The following is an 18,822-nucleotide window of genomic DNA, read 5'->3' as shown; positions in this document are numbered from 1 at the left end:
TGGTTGGCAAGTCTTCGAGCACACAAGATTTGTCTCAAAACAACTTGGTTCATAGTTCCTTCTTATTTCTTTAATCTATTTGTGAACAGTTTGTATGAAAATTTGCTTTCCTCTGGCCAGTATTTTAGTCCCACGCTGCGTTTGCCAACATCATAGCCTGAACTAATGTATATTATAATACAGGTCTGTATCAAGTGTGGCTGTTCATATCTGACATCCTCCAGTACATAATCCACCAGTGATCATCACTAGTTACCATGTACATCATGTTGAAGTAGATAAGTTAGTACACATGTTAATAATTATTATAGAAGTAAGAGCCATCGTATGATGGACTTCTCTAACTGACCAACTATATTACAAACGTCTCAAGAGCTTTTGATCTTGTTTCAAGTTGTTTGTCATAGTTATGTGTACAGGAGTCAAAACATCATTGTTGACAGAGTAGAATGTAATAATTATAGTCAACGTCTTACCAAGCAGTGTTTATTCTAGTGCTGTTGTGCGGGGTGCTCCCAAAATATTAAAATAAAAAATCTCTTTGTGGCTATCTTCTTTGAAGTCCTGTGTACAATTACAAAGACTTATTATTACATCCCTACTACAAAACTGCTACCCCAGCAAACATGTACATATATTTATTACAATCCCACTAGTTTGCCATAAAATCTATTAATTGCCAAAAACAAAGTTTTTTAGTAATACAACATCAACTTGTTATGGTAACTGCAGGAGGAGATGCCATTTACTGACTGCTTTGACATCTCAACAATACGGTTGTATCATAAGGTGGTTACTATGTGAAGCAGCTAGCTCTTGTGGTGTGGCCTCCCAGTCGTCGTGCAAGTAGTGGGGGTGTGGTCCCTTAGTAATAACATCACTTCACAGGTTATTGCTATGGTAATGGTGGTGGATGTCCGAGAATGAAGGAGGGTAGTCCATTCTGGGACCACTTCAATATTGACTTCAGTACTCGTCATAACTACCAATTGAATTATGATACTCTCAATATCCCCAGGAATGCTAAACAATGGCATATAAGGTAATAAAATATGATACTCCGTGTATCCAGCTCATGTGTTCGTATGTAGGTTTCCAGTTGCTGAACATCCGGTTATTGCGTTAGCTGGAGCCCCAGGGAGTTACCCTGTGGCAGAATATAACAGACACCTGCAGCCATTACTTTGAGTGGTCACCACCTTAGCTAATAACTTCATACAAGAACACATTGTTGATGGGCCATATGTTGGGGATACATCTTAGGATGGGAAGTGAATTGTTGTCATGGCTGGCTACCTCTTTTATGTTCTTAAGGTGGCGCTAAAGCAATAATGCGCATTCTTGACAACAATCTGTTGTGTCTCAACATGGTCCCAATTGAAAGTTAGTACTTAATTTTGCATACAAATAAATAGGGACCCGCCGATTATGCTCATAATTTTACCTATTATGCTATGCTGCAATGCTCAAAAATTTACCTATTATGCTTAAATTTATGCTCAATACTTACCCATTATGCTCAAATTATGCCCAATTATTTATGCCTCAGTTGTCATACTCTACTAATAATTTCCAGTTTATGGATAAATAATAAGTGGCTGAAGCACAAACTTACTTGTCAAAATGCATATCACAGAAAAGATCGATATACTCTAATAGAACAGTCAGCTATGTGATTGTTCTATTAGAGTTACTGACTGTTCTATTAGAGTATATCGATCTTTCTGTGATAGCTATTTTAATCAGCAAGAATTCATACTATTACACAAATATTCTACCTATTATGCTAGCATTATGCTCAATGCTTTCAGGAACCTATTATGCTCATAATTATGCCAGCATAATCGGCGGTTCCCTACAAATAAACTATGCATACAGGAATCTATCATTCGTAGAGAGTATAAAGCGTAGAACTGCTCCGAAACCAAGAAATCGGTGGTACTTAGTTGACCACAGAAGACGCGTTATCTCTCAATAACCTCAAGTTTTAGCTCCAATACTTCACATGATGAAAGCATACTATTACAAGAATCATTCTACGTATCAATAGGTGGAAGCGATTTACAAGTCGAAATATATGGCGTTTACAAGCAGATGAGAGCCTTGTTCCACCGTTCACACCAAGTGAAGAAGCCATAGAATGGATATAAGATATACTGATACGTATAATTATTCAGACACTATTGCTTACCATTCTTACGAAGTTTCGTGGCTGTTCAACTCATGTCTACAAAGAAAAGTTAATGTTTGTAACAGGCTGTAAGGCGAGTCGAAACAAATACGAAACAAATACGTTGTCAAGGTTGTTAATTCGTTATAAAGGTGAGTTACATTCCACCTGAACTGTGTAACAGCAGCTGCTTGTTGTTTTTGCTAACAACTCACCTGTTATTCGTGGCTGTTTTTACGCTTGGTAAGTTTACCACAAATTGCGTAGTATATGATATGCATTTGCTATGGCTTCTTATGCGTATTTGCTATGGCTTCTCGTGCGCGTCATTGCTTTACCGCCACCTTAATGAGACCACCTTATTATAGTGACCATGTCAAGTAGGTCCCAAACATAGCTAAGGTGTACTTCATGACCTCTTTAATAAGACCACCTCATTATAGTGACCATGTCAAGTAGGTCCCAAACACAGTTAAGGTATACTTCATGACCTCATTAATAAGACCACCTCATTATAGTGACCATGTCAAGTAGGTCCCAAACACAGCTAAGGTGTACTTCATGACCTCATTAATAAGACCACCTCAATATAGTGACCATGTCAAGTAGGTCCCAAACACAGTTAAGGTATACTTCATGACCTAATTAATAAGACCACCTCATTATAGTGACCATGTCAAGTAGGTCCCAAACATAGCTAAGGTGTACTTCATGACCTCATTAACATGACCACCTCATTATAGTGACCATGTCAAGTAGGTCCCAAACATAACTAAGGTGTACTTCATGACCTCATTAATAAGACCACCTCATTATAGTGACCATGTCAAGTAGGTCCCAAACATAGCTAAGGTGTACTTCATGACCTCATTAATAAGACCACCTCATTATAGTGACCATGTCAAGTAGGTCCCAAACATAGCTAAGGTGTACTTCACGACCTCATTAATAAGACCACCTCATTATAGTGACCATGTCAAGTAGGTCCCAAACATAGCTAAGGTGTACTTCACGACCTCAGATCCCTACTTCATTTTTTTAATTAACAATTTTTAAAATACTAGTTTGTTTAGTTGTTGTTTTTCGTTGTGGCACAGCTAGCTACAATGTAACTTGTATTAGTCCACTTGTATTTTCCGCATCTGTAGGTATGGGAAAGGCAGATACCATCACTTATAAACATCTTGCCCATTTGCTCAATGAGAAGTGGAGTTCCCCATATTCTGTGGTCATGGGCTGGTCCACTTTAGTTTGGAGTTCTCCTTGCTGCACCCTTCAGTAATGTGTATCAGGAGATTACATTACTAGATCCAAGCATCCCTGTGTGTCTCCAGCCATCGACCTTGCTGTTGCTGAGGGGTACCTGTCTCCTTTAGAACAAAAAAAATAATACTTATTTTATATTGTGCTTGCTTCTTTTCTTATAAAAATAACTATGTCTACCATAACAATGTAACTTGTAACTGTTCTATCATACATGACTGTTGTATTACACTCATTCAGCCAAGGGGTGTGCAGCTATAGTAGCTAGATCTGAGGTGATCTTGTGTATTGTTAAGTAAATAGCTAGATTGTTAAGAGGTGTGGTCTCAGTACTCTTTCGCTATTAGTCCACCTAGATCGTTATTTGGTGGGCATGGTCGCAAACATCGCGAACCGGATACCAATCATGAAGTTGTAGATATCTACCTCTCGTAGTAATGCGGGACTGAAGTGCTTCTGAAATCCAGCTCTGAAATAATTCTGTGGCATCTAAATATGCTGCTGAAAGAAAGCGTTGATATGGAAAATTAACACCTCGATACAGTTTCGTTGGATGAAGAAGATACAGTTTCGTTGGATGAAGAAGAAGACAAGCAGCCTGATTGAAGATAAAAGAAGACAAGGCACAGAGGGCACACACTTGTCGGAACCCCAAAAGGCACATCCCACTGGTGAGTTGTTATTGTGACGTAAAATGGTGACTGCGCTGCTTTGTTTGGCCTCTAGCCTTGCGACTGTGGTCAGTGAGTGAGTGAGACTAAAATTTGAGTTTTGGTGATTTTTTTAAAATTCTATATCCGGCCACCTGTAAGTGTTTTGTTATGCTGTAGTATATATTATATGGACTAGTACTATTATATGGACTAGTACTATTATATGGACTAGTACTATTATATGGACTAGTACTATTATATGGACTAGTACTATTATATGGACTAGTACTATTATATGGACTAGTACTATTATATGGACTAGTACTATTATATGGACTAGTACTATTATATGGACTAGTACTATTATATGGACTAGTACTATTATATGGACTAGTACTATTATATGGACTAGTACTATTATATGGACTAGTACTATTCTGTAAAGGTAATTTTTGTCGCGTAAAATGTCTCTAGGATGATTTTTGAAGGCAGAATTTTGGGCAGTGCGTGGTCCGCAATCCCTACCTAAACGGTACTACATACAGTGATACCTCATTAGTAGGGCCACCCTTGGAACCAAAACACTGTGGCTTCAATATTGACATGGTCTTATTAATGAGGTCATGAAGTATACCTTAACTGTGTTTGGGACCTACTTGACATGGTCACTATAATGAGGTGGTCTTATTAAAGAGGTCATGAAGTACACCTTAGCTATGTTTGGGACCTACTTGACATGGTCACTATAATGAGGTGGTCTTATTAATGAGGTCATGAAGTACACCTTAGCTATGTTTGGGACCTACTTGACATGGTCACTATAATGAGGTGGTCTTATTAATGAGGTCATGAAGTACACCTTAGCTATGTTTGGGACCTACTTGACATGGTCACTATAATGAGGTGGTCTTATTAATGAGGTCATGAAGTACACCTTAGTTATGTTTGGGACCTACTTGACATGGTCACTATAATGAGGTGGTCTTATTAAAGAGGTCATGAAGTACACCTTAGCTATGTTTGGGACCTACTTGACATGGTCACTATAATGAGGTGGTCTTATTAAAGAGGTCATGAAGTACACCTTAGCTATGTTTGGGACCTACTTGACATGGTCACTATAATGAGGTGGTCTTATTAATGAGGTCATGAAGTACACCTTAGCTATGTTTGGGACCTACTTGACATGGTCACTATAATGAGGTGGTCTTATTAATGAGGTCATGAAGTACACCTTAGCTATGTTTGGGACTACTTGACATGGTCACTATAATGAGGTGGTCTTATTAATGAGGTCATGAAGTACACCTTAGTTATGTTTGGGACCTACTTGACATGGTCACTATAATGAGGTGGTCTTATTAATGAGGTCATGAAGTACACCTTAGTTATGTTTGGGACCTACTTGACATGGTCACTATAATGAGGTGGTCTTATTAATGAGGTCATGAAGTACACCTTAGCTATGTTTGGGACCTACTTGACATGGTCACTATAATGAGGTGGTCTTATTAATGAGGTCATGAAGTACACCTTAGTTATGTTTGGGACCTACTTGACATGGTCACTATAATGAGGTGGTCTTATTAATGAGGTCATGAAGTACACCTTAGTTATGTTTGGGACCTACTTGACATGGTCACTATAATGAGGTGGTCTTATTAATGAGGTCATGAAGTACACCTTAGTTATGTTTGGGACCTACTTGACATGGTCACTATAATGAGGTGGTCTTATTAATGAGGTCATGAAGTACACCTTAGCTATGTTTGGGACCTACTTGACATGGTCACTATAATGAGGTGGTCTTATTAATGAGGTCATGAAGTACACCTTAGCTATGTTTGGGACCTACATGCCATGGTCACTATAATGAGGTGGTCTTATTAATGAGGTCATGAAGTACACCTTAGCTATGTTTGGGACCTACTTGACATGGTCACTATAATGAGGTGGTCTTATTAATGAGGTCATGAAGTACACCTTAGCTATGTTTGGGACCTACTTAACATGGTCACTATAATGAGATGGTCTTATACTTCATTTTTAAATTAACAATTTTTAAAATACTAGTTTTTTTACAGGTGAGGGCTTGTGATATGCTAAAGGATGGTAACAGTTGTATGACTAACATGATGGAGTCCCCACAATGCCTTGGTTACCATGGCAAACTCACATACGACATCTGCTATCCTTCAAGAGAAGCCATATTACAGCAAACAACAGATTAGATACAAGTTAAGACATGTTTGTAGCTTCTGACTCCGACCTAATGCTGGATAGCCTGTAACACAAATACACACATAGCAACTATGTAGCAAAATATTGATGTGAAGATTTGAAAACAAAACAATTTACTCGATTCATAAGAACTCATCTCTCTTCCATCAAAATTTTATGCTATGTGGTTATGTGATATGCTACTGATAATTTGATTTCAGACAAGAGTGGTGATGAGGCAACTACCTGAAGTTGACATGGCCATTCTCAGCCTATCAGATCACTTCATCGGCAATTGTGCATCATCGTTCACCACCATTGTTAAACATGACAGAGATGTTAATAATAAACCATCATTTTGGAATTATTCATGCACCTTTCAAGATCGAGATACTCTATTACTAAATATATCAGTCAAATGTGTATAATTAATAATCACCTCCTACCCACGTCAGTTTTCATTGCACTAAGTGACAGGAAGCAAGTTATATAATAATGATGGCCTTAGCTGAGTCCAGCCACTCATTACAAGATCGTACAATGCATCATGTACACGTGGGAATGCATCCTACAGTGTGGTTCGCAATAACGTAACTGTGCTAGAGCTAGGTTAAGTTAATTACCTCTCGTTTGTATACCTCCACAGAATGGCCCATCAGAGTGTTACTAACAGACTAGAACAGTTCAAGACGAGCGACAAAGGTAATCACTATGGAATCGTAAATGTACAGAGTCACGCCAGTATGGACATACATACAAATAAATCTCCCATGAAAAGTAGCAATTTTTACAGTAAAGATTTTCCACTGAGAAGGGTCCTCACTCATAAGTAAGCAAATCTCACTATAGGTTGAGGTCTCTGTGTGAAATAAGTGATTTGACCTTACCACAAGGGGTAGTCACTACCAATAGTCCTGTAGAACCATCTGCAACTAGGATCAAAATCAAATCAAGCGATCAAGAGGTTAATTAGCACTGAATCAAGCAATCAAAGCATCCTAGAAAGTGGTGATTAAGCTAGCTTACAAACAAAATGAGAATTTACGAAAATATGTGCTAACTTATCAAGCAATCAAGGCTGTTTTTAAGGCGAAATCAAGTGATCAAAGTATATTTTTGTTGATCAAAACCTTGATCCCGGTCACAGATGGATCTACAAGACTATTAGCAGTGACCACCTCTTGTACCATCAACTACCGTACGGAGGGAAACTTTGGAGGGGGAAAATTAGGCGAATCAAGCAAAATATCACTGTTGGCGAAATAAAATTTGGCAAATTGTTAGCAAAGCGCACGCCATATTTAATTAATTAGATTACTAATTGCTGTGCCTAGTGAGGTAGTCGAGGCAGGCTTGGCTTCATGCCTGGCCCACTAGCCCTTGGTCGAGTAGAAAATTGATTAGATTGACGCTTGGTTTGCTATTTTCTTCGCCACCAAAATATTTGGATGGGGAAAGTTTTAACGGCGCCAAAGTTCCCTCCATACAGTATCAGATCATGGAACAACCTGTTACCCTAGTAGGAACAACATCACTAGAGAAAATAACACACTTCTTATTGTATACACTGTTGGTAGGGAGTGTATATTATAAAGCTATTGTGTGGGAATTTGTATGTCCTAATATGGTCTCAGACTATTGAAATTTTAATACCACAAACATCTCACCTAGTGGGCGCGGCTGCTTTCAATAGTTTCTTCTCTTTCTGCTCGTTGAGTTTAGAGGATCAGTGGATATTAACAGGTATGCGATTGGTATCGACCAGTGCGCCACAACCTACAGTGTTGTGCGCGATAATAAACTTGATGCATCATTTATTAGTACGTTACCTACCTGTCGTTGTTTGTGCCTCCACAGAATGGCCCATCAGAGTGTTACTAACGGACTAGAACAATTCAAGACGAGCGACAAAGGTAGCCAATAGAAATCATTATTCGTATAAATCGTAAAATAACCGGACGTTTACAGAGTTACCAGTGTATGGACATACACACAGACACACAGATTTTTAGTGACATGCATAATAGATAATATTTGTGTTGACATTACACCACTCGGTAGGTGTTGGTCTAGTTTTCAAGTGACTGGACAATTGTGGTCTGATCACATGACACATGTTCACCATGTGATGACATCATATCCCCAAACCCTAGCTAGTCATCACATGATCCCCGTACTATTACCTTCTCACCCATGAGTGACACATGGAGTTGAGGGTGTGTACCTAATGATGTTGTTGCTAGGCCACAATGTGGACCGGTACACCAGTGAAATACAATTGTTCAGATGTACATTAATTCTTCACAGCTACCAGTACTCCACTACTGAAGGACCTCCAAAACCACATTACACCACACTACGCCGCTCGCTGGAGAGCAATAGGAACACAACTGGGTCTACCCAAAGGAAGACTTGACATTATAGAACATGACAACTACCACAAAGCTGAGCCTTGTTGTGATGGAGTGTTGGAGGAGTGGCTTGAAGTGGACCCCTCTGCTAGTTGGAAGAAGTTGTTTGAAGTGATAGAGTCACCTGCAGTGTCCAGTGATCAAGCTCCTGATAAAGGTGACTAGCTATTATTGTGTGTGTACAACATGTGTAGGTAAACAATTATATTAACTAGCTATTGTGTTGTCTTCACTAACTATAGTGACCTCCAAACCTCACATGGACAAGTCAACAGTCACTGATCAAGGTAGAATGAAGTGAAAGCTTTAACCATTGACATTACAATTTGTCTCTTTCTGTAGGAGCAAATGTAGTCTCTGTACTGTCAGAAAGGGTTAGTCAAATTACTATACAAATACGGTTTGCTGTTGAAGAAGATGCTTGGCCACCAAAACAACCCAAACAGTTTACGCCTTTGTTGTTAGTTCACCATCAAGGTGAACACAACATTAAACAATCAACTGCTTTAGCTAAACTACAATCAGGTGGCATTGACCACCTCACTTCCACAGATAGTGTTCCCAAGTGTCATCAACTAGACAGCCATGAATCATTGACGGAAGTCCTTGATGCTAGTAAGATGACTAAACAACTTGTAGATATCTTAGCCCCACTTGAAGATAGCAACAATCCACAATTTGTTTTAGTCGAGGGGTTGCCAGGTATCGGAAAGTCAATGTTGTTACAAGAAATTTCATACAAATGGAGTACAAAACAACTGTTACAAAAATTTAAGTTGCTACTTCTTGTCCAGTTGCGTAATCCAGCTGTACAGCAGGTGTCACTCATCAATGACCTTCTCGGCTTGTTTTGTAAAAGAGATGAGAAGGCTGTAGAAATTTCTTCTGCAAGTAGCCAGTACTTCCTAAGGAATGGAGGTAGAGATCTTGTTCTCCTTTTTGATGGGTTTGATGAATTCCCAGAACATCTACAGAAAGATAGTGTAGTTGCTGATATAATCAAACGTCAGGTGTTACCTCATTGTGGCTTGGTGGTGTCATCTCGTCCACATGCCTCAGTGAAACTCCGAGAGGTTGCAACTGTCAGAGTTGACATTCTGGGCTTTGCTGAAGAGGAACGAAAGCTATACATTGAACAGTCACTAAAGGGACATCCACAGAAAGTCAAAGAGCTTACCGATTATCTTGACAGCCACCTCACAATCAATGGTCTTTGCTATGTTCCTTTCATTATGGTGGCACTGCTTTATCTGTATGACCAGGGAATTCCCCTTCCACACAGTTCCGTTGAGCTGTACCATCGGTTCATCTGTCTCACCATCTGTCGACATCTTGCCAAGTCTGGTCAACCTCTTGAAAATGATGTCACCAATCTTGCCGATCTCCCAGAGCCCTGCAATACAATAGTTAAACAGTTGGCCAAGTTATCCCTCAAAGCTCTTAATGACAACAAGTTAATATTTACCTTGGAGGAGGTGAAAGCAACTTGTCCAGACATCACAGCCATCCCAGGGGCCATCAATGGGTTTGGCTTGCTGCAGGCTGTGCAGCACTTTGGCGTCACTGCGAAAACGATGACGTTCAATTTCTCACATTTCTCTATACAAGAATTCTTGGCAGCTTACCATGTCGCTCAGCTTCCAACCCGCGAAGAGTTGATAGTACTCCGCGAGAAGTTCTGGAATGATATTCACGCTAACATGTTTTCCATGTACACAACACTCACCAAAGGACAGCGACCAGCCTTCAAACAATTCCTCCGACAACCATCCATCTTGCAATCCTTCAAGCGATTCTTCTCTGGTAGTAGAGACGAAGCAGCGATCGTTGTTTCTCAGAAATTCCTCGACGAACAAATAAAATGTCTTCGCCTGTTTCGTTGTTTCAAAGAAGCTGGCGACGAAGAGATTTGTCGATCTATTACAAATTCGAAATGTTTCTATGATAAAGTAATCGACCTTAGCTGGACTAGCCTATCACCATACGATATTGAGTGTGTTACACTCTTCCTTACCTGCTCACCCCACAAGGAGTGGAAGGAGCTTAACTTGTTTAAGTGCCATATCCAAGATATTGGTCTTCGTATCATTTATCGCGATCTGATGTCACACAACGTCACAATCAAAATACTCAACTTGGGGTTTAATGGCTTCACCAGATCTTCCTCTTCCTCCATTAGTGACCTCATCATCCACTGTAGAGTGGAAGAGTTGAATATTAGTGGTAACCACACCATCGGAGAGGACCCTGCTCTCTACAACATGTTGACCCATCCCTCCTCTAGGCTAGTGAAATTGGACATGATGTTTACCAGCTTATCATCACCATCAGCCATTACCCTATTCACTGCATTAGCAAAGGGTAACAAACTGAGGGAGCTCAACATTAGCAACAATCTCATCACTGATGAAGCTTGTGATGTCATTGCCACTACAATGAAGAACAATACATCACTAGTTGTGCTGTGGATGTGGGGCAACAAGATCAGTGGAGAAGCTGCTCAACGTCTACTACAAGCGCTCTACAATAACAACACATTAGAAGTGCTATTCCTACCCTATGATGGTTACACTGAAGATGTTAAGAAGAGGATTAGATCACTACAAGAAGTAATTAACAAGAACAGACAAAGTAGAGGATGTCAAACATATCTGATCATTTCCTGTTAGTAGCTACTTTTCTTTAGTTTTCACTTTGTACTATTTTATGACTGTAATGGCCGCAAGTGTCATTTTGTTCTGATTTTGATAAAAATTTTATTATTTGATTAAAATTATGTTAATTGGTAACGTTGAGGGGTCCATCATGAAATGTTAAGATTTGAGTATCGGACAAGAATTGGGACTTGTAGTAGAGAATGGCAAAGATCGGCAATATTTAGGATTTCAAGGATTTGAGATTTTTATAATTCTAAGGTATTTCTGATGGCAATAAATTCATTATTTTGGTGAAGCTGAAATTCGACAGTATTTAGGATTTCTAGAATAATTATAAATTTGCAGTATTTCTAACAGAATTTATTATTTTGATGAAGTGGATATTAGACAATATTTAGGATTTCTAGAGTAATTATAAATTTAAGGTAGTATTAAAACAATTCATTATTTTAATGAAGCTGAAATTCTAGATGTGATGGAGACCTCATTCAACGTAAAGCCAAAAACACTGTCAACACTTCACCCTTGACCAGACTAGCTTCCCTCAGTGACAGCTGATTAGAGATGGAGTAAAGCCAAAGGATAACTTTACACTTTTGATAAATTCCAACTAGCTAGATTATTGGGTCGCTTCTTAGCTAAATTGCAAATTTTATTTTCAGAAGCTCTCACAGCCACTTAGGTCATCTTCTGAGAATTGTCAAGGTACAAGACACACACTGATCAAGTTCTACAGCTATCAAGCTTTGTCCCCATCTCTGTTAGCTACTAGCTATACAGTTCACTCACTTGTTGTTGTCGTTGCTCCACTTTACAATAAACAACAAGTCACAACATAGCCTAACTACTAGACTACACTAGAAGCTACTACTCAACTACTATCACAACACTAGTAGCTAATGCTATAGACCTAGTCTATGTCAACACTACAGCTAACAGTCAGGTAGTTGACAATTGTTACTAGTTCTTTACTAATGTAGTAGCCAACAAGTCTAGCTCAGAGCTCAAAGTAGCAAGCTGTGAGCATTGCAGTAAATTTGGAAGCCAAATTTGTAGCTAGTTTAATATTAGTAAGCAACCTAAACAATTCACAAAGCTTGAAAAAGATACAGCAAAACTGTAAACTACTCATTGGTCAAATTTAAAGAAAGGAAAAACTCTAAAACTATTTAAAAATAACTAAACTGCTACTAAGTGTCAACCTCATACCTAAACAAACTAGCTAGCTCAGCAGCAAATTTCGAAAAGGAAACTGAAGCCATAATGTTTTATAAGCCTCCCTCTGAGCTATCCTCTTCAGCCACACCTAACTAGTTACACTATAACTCACTACACTTAATGCCTAACTACCTACACTCAATACTGCTCTACGTACGCTAACTATTCTAGAGCTGCAACTTTTACAAAATTTCCTAGCAACTGACAAAGCAGCTGCCAGTTAACGGCGCTAACTTTTACCGCTCTAAATTTACCGCTCTGTTCATTAAATAGAACCACAATAGTTAATATCTACTGTTCGTGAAGTTATAAACTGATTTTGTTGTTCCCTACCCCAAGGCACAGCGGACCATACTAAAAAAAAACGTTCACTACTGCCTAAGGCGCAATATGAGTACCACACCCTGAGGGCGTATCCGCAGGCTAGTTTCGACGAAAATTTCGATCACTATAGAAGATTTACTGTGTCTCAATAGTAACGCAACTGCAGGTGCTAAACGTACGTAGGTACTTTTTACTGCTTTAATTTAGACACTGGAAATTATGTAAAACACCCTAATAGAACGGTCACCATTTCCTAGGTGTAATACGGAGTAGTGTCGCACGTATTAACAGTGTATTGAAGTGACTGTTCTATTAGGGTGTTTTACAGCTGCGTCAAAAGTAGTTAATTTTTCTTGTGTATATGTGTAGCTAGCTACTGTATCTTAGGGCACATCTGAAGACACAGCCTTCCTTGACTGATCAGTGCTGTTTTCCCTAACTAAATATTTGAAGGAAAAAAAACAGCTATCGGAGACAGTAATTAGTGGAGCAACTAAGTCATTTTGTCACAGTGATAAAAGAAACAAGTTTTGTGTGGAAGTTCAGTAAGATATACACAGCTAATAATGATTTGAGACAATAGCCATGATTAAAATCCGTGATTACCTTAAGGCATGTTTGCAACTTGTAATCTATAAAATGGTCAGCAAGCCATACAACTGAATCCTAACTGGCATTTACACTAACATAACATTAGTATGAACTTGTTATCAGTATTAGAGGTGTAGTCAGAAACCATTAAAATGTGATGGTAAAATAAACTGTTTTGTGACCGGATTTGTGAAAAGGGGTCTTCCACACACATCCAATTTACCAAATTTGATGACTCATAGCTTCAAATTGGAAAAGACAATTGACTTGCAATTAAAGTAGTGAGCACCAACATAGCTTAGTGAATGGCTGAAAATTTTCAGGTGATATGTTCCGAGTAACAGTCTTTCAAGTTCATAGAATTGGATGTGTGTGGAAGACCAATTTTCACAAATCTGTTCACACATACAGTACACTTGTAAAACTGGCAATATTTCAGTGTAATAAGCTAAAGATAATAATTATGTCAGACATCTTGGCTTTGTCATTTTAGTACAGTGGAGAGTTTTAGTACAGTGGAGAGTTTTAGTACAGTGGAGAGTAACTAATATGGGAGAGGTGTTCATATAATTGAAAATGAAATTCCATTGATTTATATTCAGAGCTTTGTTCATACACTAATAAAGCATACACAGTTTGACAAAATACTCTAATTGAGCAGTCACTTTGGTGTTCGGATAATCAAATGTTCTGATAGTTGACTCTCCACTGTATCTGACTAGGATGGACACCTCCCTTGATCAGCTTTTGAATATGACTGCCAAATGGAAAGTTTTAGTATGTTTGTCATTGAACATTTATGGCTTCCATTTACATTTTGTATTAGTTCTTCATGATATGATTGGTAATTTGGCACCATATCTAACATGAATTTGAAATAGTATGACTCTAGCAAATGTTGTGTTCTTTTATCAAAAACTTAATTTTTTCATTTATAGCCCCTCCACTATTAGGCCTAGCATAATAAAAAGCATATTAGACTGCAAGAGTGTTATGCCATAATGCTAGCATATTAGGTGGATATTTCAAACTATGTAGCTTAATTCCATGAAATAATAGATTGATACTCCCTATTAGTATAGCGGCACAACAAAAAAATTGTGCACTTTTTCATAAAGCCATGAAACTTTCCACACAAATAGTAGTCCTCAATACATGTATATTTAGATATAGTGCCATCGTTGATTTGACCTTTGGTGACGTTTACTGCCATTTTTGTACAGAAAATTGATCATTTTTGTCTTTAACTCCCTGAGGCAGTAATTAACTTGTTAAAACATGGTACCAAACAAAAGATCTTGCTGATAGAAACAACTTGGTTTTTATTTGAAGTCAATACTTTAGGAGATTTCATTCTCAAGTTATGAGTATTATTATTAGCTACAAAATTTGATAAATTTATGCATAATTATCTGCCCACAGGTAATTCACACTTCGAGGGCAGGTAAATTTATCAAATTTTGCAGCTAGTAAAAATGGTCATAACTTTGTACTGAAATCACGTATTGACTTCAAATAAAAACCAAGTTGTTTCTATCAACAAGATCTTTATTTTGGTACCATGTTTTAACAAGTTAATTACTGCCTCAGGGAGTTAGACAAAAATGATTAATTTTATGTACAAAAATGGCCGTAAAAGTCACCAAGGGTCAACTCAGCGATGGCACTATATCTAAAATTACATGTCATGAGGAGTACTATTTATGTGGAAAGTTTTGTGGTTTTACACAATATTGCCAATTTTGGGGGCTACGCCGCTATACTATATTAGAATAGTCAGTGTAAACTGCAATAGAGCACTCAAATGCATTGTACATAGCTCATTTAGATCAATACTGTCTAATAGAACAGTCATTTTGTAGTGAAATACTTTAATAGAGCATTCACTGGTTAATGTTCCAAGATTATTGTTGCTAACCTAGGAGCATAATGGGGAGAAAATTTTGAGCATAATTGACTCAAGCTTCTCCACTATACAGGAACATAGTGTGAACTGTATCACAAGACTGATCACACCATACACTACAGGTGACCTGTATCACAAGACTGATCACACTATACACTACAGGTGACCTGTATCACAAGACTGATCACACAATACACTACACGTGACCCGTATCACAAGACTGATCACACCATACACTACAGGTGACCTGTATCACAAGACTGATCACACCATACACAACACATGACCTGTATTACAAGACTGATCACACCATACACTACAGGTGACCTGTATCACAACACTGATCACACTATACACTACAGGTGACCTATATCACAACACTGATCACACCATACACTACAGGTGACCTATATCACAACACTGATCACACCATACACTACAGGTGACCTATATCACAACACTGATCACACCATACACTATAGGTGACCTGTATCACAACACTGATCACACTATACACTACACTTGTAACAAATGTGACACATCACTATTACTTCAGTTAACTCAGATCCCAGTTGTTGTGGCTCCTTTGGCACATGCCTAGACTGCATGTTGCGGGGGATCAAGTCACCACTGGGTCTGGGATGTTTTCTGCATTCTTCACATTTTAGTTACATGTTTATGACTCCCTGTATTACAGGCTTATCCTAACCTCATGGTAATTGGCCTCAGGGGAGAGGACAGGCCCACGTGCATTATGAAACATTAGCAAAAATAAATTGTAGTCATGTCATGTGTTGAAAGTAATAAATCACACTAACTTGTTTGGTAGGAGGGGGGCTTCTGAAAACCTGACAAACTGCCAGAACTATTGCTGCTGGGAGCCTTTGCCTTCTGCAGGGCTACTAACTGTTCCAGGTGGTCTGCAGCATCGCGGGGAAACTTGGGTCCAAAGAGTTGCGGAGCAGCCTTGAGGAATTCAGTTTCTCTTCCCTGGGAAAAGGTCAACAGTTCTTCTCACAGGTCCCTTGTGGGATAGCATTCACAGAATAAGTATTTGCTACCTCATCATGAGTACCCCCAGCTGGTTGATCAGTTCTTCTAACACTACAACATAACATAATAGGATAGTGTCTACATGTTCATGGATATGATACTTGTAACATGCACCTGTAACTCTTATTAATTCACTGATAAGTAATGAACTAATACAACATGGATCCCTCATCAGGGGTCAGTACAGCCCCCTCATGAGGGGTTACAGACACGCAATAAATAATGGGGTGATGTTATAATGTATAAAGTGTTGTTAGGAGTCAACCTCGTCATCAAGTAAAGAAGCCAGTCCAACATTCCTTGTTGCTATGGGTGGTTGAGTGTTGCCTGGTAACCATCCCATCTTCAGAGCAGGGTTTAACCTACCCATCCCCACCCTATGTAGGTGAGGAAGTGTGTCACTACTTTTGGCGGAAACTACATCACTTCTAAACACTCCAGAAACTTCTTCACTATTATTATTATTACTATTAGAGTCTAATAATAATCCTGTAATATCATTCATCCCTGACACACTACAAGTACTAGTGTTAGTCTTAGTCCTAGAGTAGACCTTCCCTTTACTGCTAATAGAGCTGGAGGATGGGGAGCAGTCTACACTGGAGCCGAGGTCATCGTCAGCTGTTGTGGCGATGTTAGTAGTGTTGTTGTTGTCTTGTGAGATAGTGTTGTGTGAGGAATGTTTGGGGCTAATTCCCTTCCAAGACTTCATATGTACACCAGGTTGAATGAGGTTACTTAAATATGAGGTGGCTCCTCCCAGTTGTGGGGTAGCTAACAACTTCCACTTCAGTAGAGTAACTGATCCTATAGTGTGTATCAGTATTGATAATAATATTAATAATCATTTAGTAGTTAATTGGTCTACAATTTGTTGATTATATAGTTATACAACGGCCACGAGTGCTCTGCCTGATATAAACGCACGAGCCTGAGGGCCGTTAGGCCCGAAGGCAAGTGCGTTTATACAGGCAGAGCACGAGTGCACGTTGTATAACTGTTATGTACCACTCACCTAATAGGTGGGGAGAGCCTCACAAGACAGCTGTAACACTTATAAAGGCCAGGTTTCTAACATCGATTGTGGGTAACCAAGCCGGACGTTGAGATGACGTTCCCCCTGCAGTACTGCAGCCACCTGAGATATTGAAAGCTAGTGCGCTATGGGTTATATCACTAACCTGCATTCACTGTTCGACTCTCATTATGTAGTGCGTGATCACTCAATTGCCATATAGACTAAGCGCCAGACTAATCGCCATAGTGATTCCCTTGAGCAAAAAAAAGTAGCTAAATAGACGTTTTAAGTAAACAAAACCCAACTACTAAATGATACTAGTCTAATTCTTACTATTCACACTGGATAAACTCGAATCTGGTGGCATGACAAAACTGGTTACCACAATCGAACGTAAAGGTTAGTATTATTTAGAATATATTTGTTTTATTGAGTCATTGTCGAAGTGGACTACAGTTTAATCTGGGCTAAGATGGCACCAGACTAGTAAGGTGTATAAGTACGTTTATATATATGTAGACTAGAATTGTGGCCACCCGTGTTGGATTTTTCGATCGCCATTGGCTGCTTGTAAACATTATACGTATTGGTGACGTTATGGCCCACAATCGACCTTTACATGTCAGGCTATAAAAGAATTCGAGTGATCTGTGAAGTGTTCTTCCACCTATTAGGTGAGGTGTCGTAGTGGTCTTCGCCACCGGCACTTGTGCTATGCTGCACAAAACCGTAGCCAGTGCAATATCTGTATATTGCACTGCGGTCGGTGCATTATAACTTATAATGCACTTGTTGTGGTCTAAAAAACCGCAACCAGTGCGTTATAAGTTATAATGCACTTGCTGCGGTCTGCAGCAGTGCAATATACAAATTATGGCACTGGCGGTGCCTTTGAACTGCCCACGCAGAGTGGTACATCACTATATATTCCCAGTAGTTATAAAATATTCCCAGTAATTATAAGATATTCTTAGTAATTATAAGTATTTTTACTGTCTTTCAGGATTTTCAAACTATATAATTATGTTTTTTTCATTAATACAAGTATAAAGAAAATTAGACATTTTACAATAGGACAATGAAACAAGGGAGGTCTCCTAAACCTGCTGATATACTAATGGACATTTAGTCTCTATTTCAGTATATATCCATGACTGGATTAAGGATTAAATGTCCACTAGTATATTTGTAAATTTAGGTGACCTCCTTGTTTCATTTCCAGCTATCCAGCACTTTGACAGCCGGTGGTGGGGGTGATGGCAAGGACAGCCCATCTAATGTGGGAAAATATTTTGTTAATTTTATGTGACCCACTGAGTGAAACCTGACTTGTTCGCA

The 18,822-nt window shown here is 38.8% G+C and overlaps 2 protein-coding genes and 1 long non-coding RNA gene across 10 annotated transcripts in view; 1 reads left to right on the top strand and 2 right to left on the bottom strand.

Annotated features, from left to right (window-relative positions):
- Window positions 1–2,916: 2,916 nt before the first annotated feature.
- On the bottom strand, window positions 2,917–8,269 carry LOC136241742 (uncharacterized). The gene is made up of 3 exons (XR_010694398.1): window positions 8,140–8,269; window positions 7,974–8,082; window positions 2,917–3,540 (listed from the first exon to the last, which is right to left on the bottom strand). It is a non-coding gene; the product is annotated as an uncharacterized lncRNA (long non-coding RNA).
- On the top strand, window positions 7,779–11,506 carry LOC136241722 (protein NLRC3-like). The gene is made up of 5 exons (XM_066032995.1): window positions 7,779–8,049; window positions 8,164–8,219; window positions 8,614–8,874; window positions 8,960–9,004; window positions 9,060–11,506. The coding sequence occupies exons 2-5, from the start codon at window positions 8,165–8,167 to the stop codon at window positions 11,384–11,386; spliced, it is 2,688 nt and encodes an 895-aa protein (XP_065889067.1). The 5' UTR covers window positions 7,779–8,049; window position 8,164; the 3' UTR covers window positions 11,387–11,506.
- LOC136241735 (trafficking kinesin-binding protein 1-like) overlaps window positions 9,423–18,822 on the bottom strand; it is a 40,784-nt gene continuing 31,384 nt past the window's right edge. For 5 of the 8 annotated variants that reach the window (XM_066033025.1, XM_066033030.1, XM_066033027.1 and 2 more), the window contains 8 exons: window positions 16,232–17,273; window positions 10,732–10,911; window positions 10,444–10,634; window positions 10,343–10,395; window positions 10,183–10,280; window positions 9,895–10,110; window positions 9,735–9,841; window positions 9,423–9,685 (listed from right to left, as the gene is read on the bottom strand). The gene's annotated coding sequence lies outside the window, so the exon portion shown is untranslated. Of the gene's footprint in view, window positions 9,686–9,734; window positions 9,842–9,894; window positions 10,111–10,182; window positions 10,281–10,342; window positions 10,396–10,443; window positions 10,657–10,731; window positions 10,912–16,231; window positions 17,274–18,822 lie in introns of all 8 variants that reach the window. The other 3 variants (XM_066033028.1, XM_066033031.1, XM_066033032.1) reach the window with 3 other exon arrangements.

The sequence above is a fragment of the Dysidea avara genome, chromosome 12 (genome assembly GCF_963678975.1).
Source record: "Dysidea avara chromosome 12, odDysAvar1.4, whole genome shotgun sequence".
NCBI classification, from domain to species: Eukaryota; Metazoa; Porifera; class Demospongiae; order Dictyoceratida; family Dysideidae; genus Dysidea; species Dysidea avara.
Note: the sequence above shows the minus strand (reverse complement) of the source record. Positions and strands in the feature narration are given on the sequence as shown.